We start from the raw sequence: 12,296 nt of genomic DNA on the forward strand, positions 1-12,296 counted from the left end.
ACTTTTAAATTCCAAGAAAAGCATGTCCGCATAGTATCAATTGCTCTAGTAAATAAAACTGCATTCTAACCAATTACTACCAAATCTGTCTGCAGCGCTAAATAATTCATGGGTCAGAAGGGGAAGGGGAGAAGAGGCAAAACCAACTTGGATGAAAATAGAAACTATATACGCAGTTTTGTGAATGCAGGAGGCTTGCCCGGTTGCATTAAGGTTCTTGGGCACCAGTTATAAACACTCTTTAAACCTCAATCAGGTTAACACAACGATCTCAAAGAAGTAAATAAAGTCGTTTAAAAATCAGCCCGACTTGATTTCTGCCTCATTAGTTTATACCTGACAGTACAGCTTGCAAAACCTCTCTGAGCAGCATCCCCAAGAAAAGCATTGCTGGCTCTGCACTAGCTACCGACAGCTTTTAAGTCCCTTTACCCCTCAAAGCTGAGCAAGGACAGTTGGATCCCTGAAATAAGGACAGCCCAGTAAGTACTGTGCAAATATATCAGATTTATTACTCTTTTATGGAAATAATAACAGACATTCAGGTAGAAACATATTAAATTAATGCAGTCAACAGTTTAAATGCAAAAATAAATATAAAGTCCAGCAGCTCAATGCATCTAAAACAGCTCATTTCTTCTAACGAATAGAAAAGAATTTTTTTTTTTTTTTTTTTTTTTTTTTGTCTTTTAAATGGTGAGTTTCATACAATCAAATAGAAACGAAGGTACAAGCGCTTTCTTAGAAAACATCCCGACCCGGCTGCCCGTCCGGGCGCTCCTGTGCCGGCGGCGGCGCGGCTCCCTGCAGCCCAGTCCGTGCCGCCGCTGCCGGGCCGGGTCCCGCCGAGCCGGGCCGGGTCCCGCCGCCCTCAGAGGGCCGAGTCCGAGTCGCTGGAGTCGAGGCTGTTGCGGAGGCGGCAGCTGCCCAGGCGGTCCCGCTGGAGGCACAGGTTCTGGGTACTCCGTCGCAGGCACTCCAGCGACTGCAGAAAGGACTTCTTGGCCTTCTCTTCCTCCATGGGGGACACCCCCTCCTCCTCCACCTCCTGGATCTCGTCGAAAGTCACCGGCTGCGTCTTGAAGCGCGACTGCCGCGGCCGCCGCAGCTTGCCCTTGGGGGTCTTGGCGGGGCGGGCGGGCGGCGGGAACTCCTCGGCCACGCAGACGAAGTGCGGCATCACCGCCTGGTAGCTGGAGCAGATGCCCATCAGCTCGGCCGGCTTCGCGGCCATCCTGCCGCCCGCGGGAGAGCCCGCCGCGGGGGCCGGGGCCGGCGGAGCGGGGCGCGCTGCCTCGGCCGTGCCGGGTGCCGAGGCTCCGGCGGGCAGCGGCGGCCGGGCAGGGACGGGCCCCGCGGGGCGCTGCGGTACCGCGCGGAGCAGTGCGGAGCGCTGCTGTCCGGAGCGGAGCGGAGCGCGGTGCGGAGCGGAGCGCTGCGGTACCGTGAGGAGCGGAGCGGCGCAGAGAGGCGCAGTACGGTGAGGACCGGAGCGCGGTGCGGTGCTACCCCGCTGCCTCAGCAGAGCTGCTGCCGCTGCCGCCGGCACCCCGGCCCCGTTATATAGGCCGGCGGAGCCCCGCGGGAGCATGCTCAGACGGCAGCGCGCTCGGGCCGCAGCGGAGCCCACTCGCGGCCGGCCGGGCGCTCCCCCCGCATGACGTGTCCCCCACCGCCGCCCCCGCCCGCCGCGTCCCCTCGGAGCGGGGGGTCGGGCAGAGCCCGGGGCGGGGGAGCCAGCGCGCTCCATCCCGTCGCCCCTGCCCGCCTTCTCTCCCCTTAACCTCCAGGGCATCCCTCTCCTGTCCCGCGGCGCCCAGTGGAGCTTCAGGCTGGTCCCGGACTGCCACAGCGGTGCTTCAGGTTTCCGCGTCTCGCCGCGCTGCTGTTTCTATCAATACCATGATTTCTATGGCTATGAAAGAGTACCGACAGACCCGTCACATCAGCTTTCAGCTGATCGCTACCTGTCAGAGTAACAAACCCATGGTTAAAGGAAGCTCCAAGGCAAGCCCAATTCTGAATACCCTAATGTTACAATGATCCAAATCTAAACTGCAGAGATCACACGGCATGGACCCAGGCAAGAACCGTCAGACACAGAGGGTTAAGAAGGACTCTGGGATCTTGTTCCCAAGTCTGCCACCTCTAACGAAGCTTAAGCACCTCCTTCAGTGTGACTCCATTTTTTTCCTTTTCGATGGGATCCTAAAATTTTCCATTCCCCTGTGGGCTCTGTGTTGCTTCTTTGATATGATGCAGAATCAGATCCTCAGACAGAAAATGGCATACAAGCATTACGGAGCTGAAACAAAAGCTTGCAAATTAGTGATGGCTGGAACCATGCTTTAAAGCTGTGCGTGCCAAGCATTCTCAGTGATGGAAAAACCCAACAGCATAAGAAAAACTTATGATAGGAGCAGGAAAGGAGCTAGAGGGAAGAGGAGCAGAAAAGCATGAGGGAGGAAGAGCCTGAAATGGTTAGTCTGTCCCCTCTTCAGGGCTAATGTTAGATGATTCCCATGAAGACACTCTCCAGTATAGCTTCACCCACTCGAGGATATTTTTGAAGCTTGGTTAGGAATTGGGAAGGAAGCAGAGGCTTAGCAACAGTATCAGGAATTCTGCGGTGTGATGCTAAGGGGACAAGGACAACGCCCTCAGGCCCCGAGCTTTGCCGAGCAGTCGGTCACTCAGTACCCCCATGCTCGGGGTGTACATGCAGCACAGCACCGCAGTGTGAAGGCACCAAGGGCACAGCCAGCACAGGCTGCCAATTAGCCCACAGTGGGATCTACACTTACCCCAGCAGCCCTGGCTCTGTGCCCAAGCTGGGGCACCTGTAGCCAGTGCGAGTTTATTTTGTTTTGCTGTAAAACATGTTCTTTGTGCAGAGGAAGACAAATGCTCTGAAAAAAACCCCAGGAGCTTACATACACAATATACATCCTGTGCCACAGTCCAGCACACAGAAATGGCCTTGTTTTTGTGAGTTCCCCATCAGAAAGTCTCAACCTTGTCTTTGGGTAAGTCTTAGGACTGGTCCCTCCTCCTTTCAAATTGCCTTAGCAGTGGCAATGTTTCAGGACCTGCACTGGAAACAAACCATTTTAATTACAGTCCAGTCTCAAAGGGGATAAAATAGAACAAGAACACAGTTTTAGGAGGGAGGGGACCAGAGGCATTTGTTAGTGTGTTTCCAGAAGGCTGGCTGTTTTGCTATTGCCAGTGTAAAAGAAACATCAAGAGCCTTGGCTTTATGAAACACCTGGCTGCAATCTCTTGGCTTCTTGGCTCCCCAAGGCAGCTTTAGGGCCAGGGTCAGTCTGAAGCCTTTTTGTTGGGAGATACTATTAGCTTAATAAGGGAACAATTTTATGTTTTGTCAAATTGAATCATTCCAGCAGAAGGCTGTGTTTTTTACTGTTGATTTTAGTGGCTAAATTTAGCCCATACATCCCTGCTTCAGTACAACAACTTTCTCTCCGAAAGCTCCATTTACAACCACTTAAATTCCTGACAGTTTGATTCTGCAGGACAACAAAGGCCAAACTCTTGTTTCCTCAGTACAGTCTTCTAAGAAGACAAGCCTGACAACCAGCTTGGAGAATTTCTGGGGCTGAGCTTGTCTCTCATGCAGAAACAAGATGACATAGGAGCCTTGTTCTGGCAGTGCAGAGGAACATTGCACATTTATTCGAAGCAAGGTAAATCTAATCTGCTCTAGCCCAAAAGTACCCAAGGTTCTGTCAAAAAAAGGTTGGTTGACTTGATATCTGAACTTCAACACACGTCTCAGTCCAAACTGCCTGTCTGGTTTCTTACAGAAAGTTCAGTATGAAGGCAAAATCAGGTAGAGCAAATATTTAATACCCTTATAAATATGATTATAAAATGCTTTGGGAAATTTCAATGCTGAGTTGGAGCAAGCTCACCATGGTAATAACTGAGAGGCCTTGAAGATATTATTTGATAACATTTGGAAAATATATCCCGTGACATAATCTCCAGAGTTAGATCTCCAGGGCACTAACATAAAAACTGTATTTACTCAAGTGGTTTAAATCACGGCCTTAATTTCACTTGCTCCCAGTATTATTCCATGAAAAGAAATGAAATCTTGTGATTTCAATGACTAACATTTCTGCAAGTTTCGGTCCATTTCACTGCACTTCATGTCAACCCATTCAATTTAATTGTTTTAATTTAATTTCAGAATTCTCTTTTTTTTTTTTGATCACATTTCATTTTATCATAATTCCTCTCCTGTGTGTTCAGCTCACTTTGTTCCCTGATATGGAGAATTCAATGGGTATAATTTAGAAAAGTTTTGGAACTTTTCAGTGAAACTCCATTTAAATATTTCCACTTAATTTCAGAATTTTTCAGTATTTTTTCATTTGCATTTCATCATAATTCACCTCCTTTGTGTTCAGTTCATTTCGTTCCCTGATTTCAAGATTCCATTCCTTTCATGAAGCCACATTGTATGCCAGCACACTGCACGGGGGCTGTATGGAACCTTCACCAAAACTAGGAACATTTCGTATGCATATTTGGGGCCTTGGGTAGTTAAAACACCAGTTTTACAGGAGGAGAAACAATTATCACTGCTGAAACAGCACAATGAAAATTAGCTTGTCATCTTGTTATTCACTTAAAAATGTGATTATTGGAAACACACACACAGCCTATTAATTATTATCCTTTTGCTGGCTATCAGATCTCATGCCATAGAAGAGAAAGGAAAAATTAAGAAGAGGATGGAGAGAGATACTCACCTCTTCCTGTAGGAAAAGAAACTTTCAAAGGGCCAGGGCTTCTACAGAAACCACCTGTAGCTGGGCAGTCACAGTGAACACCACAATTCATGTCCCGAAACAGAGCAGTAACCCTGCTGTCTGTCAGAGCTGATGGGGTCCTTTGAGAGCCAGCAGGATAAGGATGCCTTAATCCACACCCAGCATTTAGGTTTTAAATATCCTCCCAAAACATTCTCAAGAGTAAAAGCTGCCTCTTGCTGTCCTGGCAGGTGGCATTTCCAGCCACCACACAGCGCCTTGCTATGCACGTCCCCACTCAGCATCCTGGTCTGGGGACTCATTTCTATCAGGAAAGAGGAAGGAGTTGCTGTTCTCTCTCCACTAGAATTCATACCTTGGAACAATCATTTTTAAAACAGCAATAAAAACATTCAGCCAAGTGCAACCTAACAGATACTGCTTACAAACCGGAGATGACACACCAATAAACAGGCAGCAAATACAAACTACCCCTGAAAGCAGAAGTCTTCGTGTCTCTTTCTCTGCATGCACATCTGATTTAAATTCAAAAGTGTACCTTTCTGATGGTGGAACCCAAGTTACCCAACAAGACCTAGCTGAAACCCACTCTTAGGCTTCTACCTGGAGAAAGACAAACTGTTGTTTCTTTCTAGCCATCATAACAAAAGTGCAGCACACAGAATGCCTCTCTCCGGTACATGTGAATGCATTTACACCAGGGAATTAACCGGCTAACAACTCGCAAGAGCTATGCACTCAGGTTTGTCATATCCCTTTCTTTATGTATTTGGCTGGATATCCTTTACCTTTCTTTCAAGTGCTTTGACTTCAGTAGCCTTTTAACATTTTCTCCCTTTGAAATAATTAAACTAAAGCCAAGCCAGCCCAGTAGCTGACTGCCTGAGGGTAACCCTACAGTAAGAATCACACACCCTCACACTCACAGTCAGGCAGCCAGCAGGGCAACATGCAGCCAGCATTTTAAATGCTTGATGCGTCCCTCAAAGCATTTTTCTAAAGACGGATCCCTCACATTCTCTAGGCCATGCCAAGGGGCATCCTGCCTGGCATCATTTGGGGGCAGCTGTGGGGAGCCCTGTAGCCAACAGCACAGGTGAGGAATAAGCACGCCTCCCCTTTGCAGCACGCAGGTATTGGCAGGGCCTTAGCTGCAGGATTGGAAATCTCCAGAGGCAAGAGAAGATTTGGCTTGTTCTGCAGCACACTCTCTTCCAGCCTCCCACAGGCTGGGGTCTCCTTCACACCCCGAGCACTATGATATTTGTTCCCCACAGCATGAGATGAAGGGGAAGCCTCAGGTAACAAAGCATGAGGAAATTCCCTGACAGCACTTCCCATGTATTGGAGGGCAGCTACATTCAGCAAGGCACCTGTGAGTGGTTGTTGCGGTGGTTGAGTCCACCATGGGATTGGCCAGGGAACCTCAGGACCCCAAAACAGGGGAGGTTTGCTGGTGGGCAGGCTCAGAGGTCTAAGAGCACTCCCTTTACCCCTTTTAAGTCCATGTTCTAGATAGTTCTCCTTTTCTTGATACCCCACTGACTCTTGGTTCCCTTGTTCCACCCCTCACCTTCCCCAGTGGTCACTCTTCTGTCACCCCAAATCCTCTCCACCCCTTGGCCTTCAGATGTTCTCTGATGTTCTGCCTGCCCCCAGTGCCACTCCCGATAAAACCTTGGACCCCTCCGTGCTCTTGGTTCTTTGTCCCTGGGTCCCTTCGGGTGGAGACCCCAATAAACCCCTCGGAACTCCACACAAAGGGCCCCTCCCGCCTCTCTGTCCCCGGCGGCGCTGCAGGAGCTGTCCGGCTCTGTGTGTGTGTGAGAGTGGCTGCGAGTACCCACCAGCTCCGGTGTGCCAGGGTGTGTCCGAGCGCGTTTGCGTGGCACCCCGGAGCTGCTCCGACGGGGACGCGATCGGCACGGATGCGGCACTCTTTCCACCCCCCCACTCGCATCGCGTCAAGTGGTAGCAAGAGGCTCAGGTCTCTGCTGGGATCTTTGCAGGCAGCTCATGAAACCTTATTTCTAGAATAGAATTGCTTAAATTGTAAAGTGACAGCTGAAGTGAAAAGTCAGTGTTTCAGTTGCACATCACAAGTCAACAGCATTTGGCTGTCATCACACCACTAGCAATAAATGTAGTAATAAAACTCTTTGTCTTGAAAGAGAGCTGCAAAGTGTTTCCTGACAAAAAACTGTTATATTACATTTCCCTTGTTTGGCCTCACAGGCATCAGAAGGGATGGCAGCTTTCCCCAGCAGCTTTATTGATGCATCAGGACACGGTGATATGAGGATACAAGAAGAAAGTGTGCTTCCAATTACTGAAGACCAGTGATTGCAGAAAAATCAGCTCCTTAAAGAATGAAACTATACCTTAAACTAATTAAGATATTGACTGCTTTGAATGTTCCTCCTGGTACAAGTTGCTGCCACATGAAGTAAAACCTCTAACCTCCCATGGCTTTAACTGTTAAGGTATTACCATGTCCAGCTGTTACTGTGACCCTATCAAGTTACCAGCACAGAAATTAGGATTTCCAGTTCAGGACATTCTGTCTCAGGTCCAAAATCTGGAAGAAATATTTTGCCCCACAAAATTATTAAAAATGTCTAGGAAGAAAAAAGGCTTTCTGTGTGCAGGGAAGAACTTTGCTGATGAATCCTGGGAATTTCCAACCCTCCACATGCTCCACACTAAGCTGGTGGCTGGGATGGTGCTGATGGCCATGCATTCTGTGCTGCCTCCTGGGACACAAGTCAGCTGGAGAGCAGAAATGCTACTGGCAAGGTGGAGGGGAGAGGGAGAGGGAGAGGGAGAGGATTCTCCTGCTCCTTGCCAGGAAGACCCAGTGTAACCGAGAGCTGTCAGAGCACAGAGCACTTGTCTTGGTTTCTCTTCTGTACCCAACTGCTGACCTTTGCAAGAGCTGAAGAAATTGAATTATTTCTGAGACTTCCCATCCTCTCTCAGATTTGGACAAAACTGACCACACATCTCAAATATAACAAGGAAGGCCTGAGCAGAAGAGAACATGGCCACAAAGGCCCTGGCTGCTTTGGAATTCAGGCAAAAGGAAAATCTTCCCTATATGAGTCAAAACTAAAAATTTTAAGTTGGTGCCACAAATCAGATCTTAACACTTCTGATGGATTTTATCTTCCATTTTCTTCTGCAGCTAAAAACACTGTACAGCATCCACTTATTTCAGCAGAATAAATTTCATTTTTTCTTTATAAGTCTATTTGCAAGCAATCAAGAAAGAAATCAACTGTGGTCTAGAGATTAAAAGAGAAGTTTCTTGACAATTGAACTATCAGGCTTCCAAGTAACCTAATCCTTGAGACTTTTTATTCAATCTCTTAACATTTCTGGGGACTTGAGACAAAAATTGTAACCACAGTAGTAAATTGCTGAGTGATGGTTCAGCAAGTGAAGTCCTGTCTTGCAAAGATGAGCCACAGTGGTGCTAATGAGGACAGGCAGAATAAACCCATTCCTGTCAGATGAAAGCCCACAGCACCCAAAGCTGAGGAATGACCTGTTTAATAGCAGGACACAGCTTTCCTAAGGTAAAATAGAGCCACTTTAGTCTCTGTGAGGGAAGCAAAGCCAGGAGATAACTGGTGAGGTCACCAGGAAAAAATGATCAGTGCAAAATACAGGGATGTAACAGAGAAGCCACCAATGCTCAGGACATTTTTTTTTTGCCTGCTACAGCAGCAAGATGCTGTGTCCACCCTGCCCTGCCTCACTCAATCACTCTCCTTGCCCTGAGGCTTGGGGAGGATTTCTTCAGGCTGGCTTGTCAGCTTATTCCAGGGTAACAATCTCTTCTCTGGCATGAACTGTCATGGCTTCATTAGTGCTGGGAAAGTGCAGGTATTGGCAAATTTTGCATTATGCAGAGCTTGTGAGACACTGTCTCACTAATGTGACCACCACTTCCCCTCCCCTTCCCTCCCACTGTTTCCCAACAGAAAACATTACCAGGCAATTTTTAATCCCTCTTCCACCACTTGTCCTTGCTTATCCCAAAAAACTGGGGAGCCTGCACCTTGTGGCCCCTCCTCTCCAAGCTCCCCCAAGTAGCTCAAGCTAAAGGCATGCCATGTCACTTGGACAGACTCAGAAAGCAGGACATGGGGAGTGGAAACTGGGAACCATGTAGATTCTGCAGCCTGACAAACCAGCCAGGGAGTGTGGGTTGTATATCTAGGCCAGTACACCCTCTGGCAAGTCACGTCTCTGCTCACTCCTGCTTTATCTTTTGCTCTCTGCATCAGCTCTTCAGGCAAGAAGCCTTCCCACAGCCCTCCTAATGATGATGAGGACCCAATGATAACTCCATGATAAGTCACAGCTACAAATCCCATCCCATCCAACACTGAGGCTCTTTCTAGTCTGTGTGTTCTTCCAGGTGGCCTTTTTTCTGCTCTTTTCTGCTCTGGGGATCATGTTGTGGCAGCTTACTTCCCAAGGTCAGCCACCGCAGGCTGCATGGCAGCCTGCCTTGGCACAAGGCTGTTGCTGGAAACACATGCCCAGGGGCAGAGGACTGGCACTGGCATTTCAGAGATCAGCTGTAATGTCAACCCACTCTTCAGCGTGGATCTATGCAATGCCTCCACAATGGGAGCAGAGCAACAGAACAAGTAACACCCTCTGGGACCAGCAAAGCAGCTGCACACACAAGTTTAGATGGAAACAACTTTCAGCTGAGCACCATTCTGGATCCAGTGAGCACTGTCTGTCAGGACGATCCCCAGAGATGTGAAGACTAAGTCTTGCTCAGCCAGCAACATCTCCTGTGTGAACAAAGTTTTGGTTTCTGCTGGGAAACCTGAATCAAACAAACAGTGGGGCAATGGAACAGACCTCCTTACTCCTTATTCTGATTGAAATTCTTCAATACAGTCGCCACTTCCTTTACTTACTACAAGGCCTCCCAGCTCCCCCAAGAGGTGCTTTACTAGCGTGAGCCACCAAAGACCTGCCAACTTCAAGGGAGCTGGCAGTAACTCCACAAAGCCATACTGAATGCTACACAGAAGGAAGAGGAGGCAAATCAAACAGGGCAACAGGGGAGAAAGCACACATCTGTCACCTTGATGACTCTTTGGGAAAGGCCAGTGCTCTCACGGCCAACCCTCACCAGTCACTCCCAAGTGTGCCGAGATGATACCTGCAAGACCTCAGCAGAACTTAGGTGGAGGCAGGACAGGCCAGGATGCTCCAATTTAAACAAATTATCCAGGTTGCTATGGAAACTTCAAGAATGGAAAAGAAGCACTTTGAAAACAAACCACAGTGAGACAGGTTTCCTATCCACTCTGAAAAGGTTTATGACCAGAAAAGGCAAAGTGGGTGTTAAACGATTTTGAGCTAAGGCAACAGTAGCAGCACTCGAGGAGGAGGCATTATGGATTGTCCTGGGGTGATTTTACGATGACACTTTATTCCCTAATAATCTGCTTTATGCCCAGAAATGGCTGCTGTACCTTTGAGATGAAGGAGGCAGAGCCAGAGCCCGGGAACCCTGGGCACGGCTCTGTTCAAACTCCTCTCTCTCCCCGGTGTGGTGTGGTCAGTGGCTACACAGATTGTTACTTCGTTGGCTTTTCACCAACTTAGCCAAGAAGCTTCTGGGGGTTCTTTTGGTTTTTTTTCTTTCCCCTGGCCTGGAGGCTTTTCACCAGCAAATCCTTTGGGCAGCTTTTTGGTTTTTTTCTCTCTGAGACAGGGAGCCTAGTGAGCAGCCCTGGCTGGTCCGAACCCCAGGAAAGACCAAGCCAGTGAAACAAGAGACAGCAAAATCCACTCGTTTTGCCTGCTGTGGGGAGGAAAATCAACGCCAGAGGATCAACAGATTTCCCATCTGCTCTGCTCCAGGCTCCTGTGTGAACTCCTCCTCCTGGAGACAAAGGGACCAGTTGCCATTTTGTTTTCCGGGCCACACAGTCAGCCTGTGCATTTTTCTTCCCCAGGCATTTTCGAGGGGTTTTTTGTTCTGCTGTGGGTGGGTGGGTGTGGGGGTGTGTGTGGGTGGAGGGTAAGTTTCTGGGAGTTCATATCTAGAATTCATTCAATCCTTTCCTGTGCCTTGAAGGCACACCACCCCACCCTCTTTATTTTGTTAATAAAGAGTTCTCTTTTTTCACTTTCATCTGCTGGTATCAATTTCTCTCATTGGCAGAAGAAAAGGGAGTTATTGAAGCCCTTTCTCTTTAGAGGAAACACTCATTCCAAGGCATTTTCTCCTGAAATTTGTCTCAAAACCGAGACATGGATTCACAGCACCCATCATACACATCTTTTATCCCAAACCACAGGAAAACAGTCCTCTGTATTTTGGTCAACACTACAGTATGAAAATTCTGACCTCTTAACCCCTTCCTGGCACCCTGTCTTCTTCTACATTACTGTTGTAGCTATAAATTGCTATTTGTAGCTATAAATTACTATGTGTAGCTATACTAACCCTATCAGTCATGACAAGTAGAAAACACACAGGTAGAATTCATCTGATACAGATAGAGTAAAACTATCTGTGGCTTTAAAGCTCATCAAAACAGAATATCCTAAAGAGCTCTTTTTCACAAAAAAAAAAAAAAAACAAACAAAAAAACCCCCAAAACCCAACAAAACACAAAAAAGAAACAAACAAAACCAACAAACAAACAAAAATCAAAGAACAAAACCAAAAACAGCCCAAAACCTCAGACTAGTGACAGAACTTTGCCATTGATTTTAAATGGTGTATGCTCAGATGAACCCACTGCAGCCCAAAAGTGCAGTATTCAAACAGATATGCTCCACCTCATCAAGAGTTTGTACTTGAATATTCAAGTATTCTGTGATGAAATGATTACAAGTAGCATGGGGACAGAGAGATGCCTGACACCAGTGTTGTTAATTAATATTGTTATTGCCTATCTAGCTGTTAAATAAATGAATTGTTACATATGGACCCAGTTGTGGGTTCTTTTCAGAACAGCTCCATCCTTGCATGCTCCCTGAGGAAGGCAGGCTACTGTCCCTCCTTACCAAAGACAGTTTCCATTTATCTGCTCCTTATCATCAAATCTGAGGGCCATTACAGCCCGGAAAAGGTGACGGCTGTTTTGGAAAAGGGAATCTCACCTGGGGTTATTAGTAGATTCTATCTGTTTGGAAGCCACAGATGAACAGTTTTGAAGAACGCAATTGTTGGGCATTTTTTGGAAGAGATACATATACTCTGCTGAAATCTTCAAGGTCCCTCCCAACCCAAACCATTCTGTATTTCAAAGAACAGGGAAAAAGTAAACCCACAGTTTGTATCTTCCACATAAAAAAATAATGACACAGAGGTGTTCTGTAAGCAAAGCAGCTCCTAGCAGCTACTGCAGCACCTCAGATGGACAGAATCTGGTGCCAGCCACAAAAACAAAACCCCCAGGCCAGCTCCCTGCCCTCGAATCCTCTGTGTACATATAAACAGTATAT

At 47.6% G+C, this 12,296-nt stretch overlaps 1 protein-coding gene across 1 annotated transcript; it reads right to left on the minus strand.

Moving 5' to 3' along the window:
- Positions 1-487: 487 nt before the first annotated feature.
- C5H11orf96 (chromosome 5 C11orf96 homolog) lies at positions 488-1,587 on the minus strand. Its single transcript, XM_039553238.1, has one exon. The coding sequence runs from the start codon at positions 1,232-1,234 to the stop codon at positions 872-874; it is 363 nt and encodes a 120-aa protein (XP_039409172.1). The 5' UTR covers positions 1,235-1,587; the 3' UTR covers positions 488-871.
- Positions 1,588-12,296: the final 10,709 nt, after the last annotated feature.

This window comes from Corvus cornix, chromosome 5, assembly GCF_000738735.6.
Source record: "Corvus cornix cornix isolate S_Up_H32 chromosome 5, ASM73873v5, whole genome shotgun sequence".
Lineage (NCBI taxonomy): Eukaryota > Metazoa > Chordata > Aves > Passeriformes > Corvidae > Corvus > Corvus cornix.

Bases quoted from the DNA above. Each gene is read 5' to 3' on its own strand.
- C5H11orf96 (XM_039553238.1), bottom strand. From the start codon at position 1,234: ATGGCCGCGAAGCCGGCCGAGCTGATGGGCATCTGCTCCAGCTACCAG.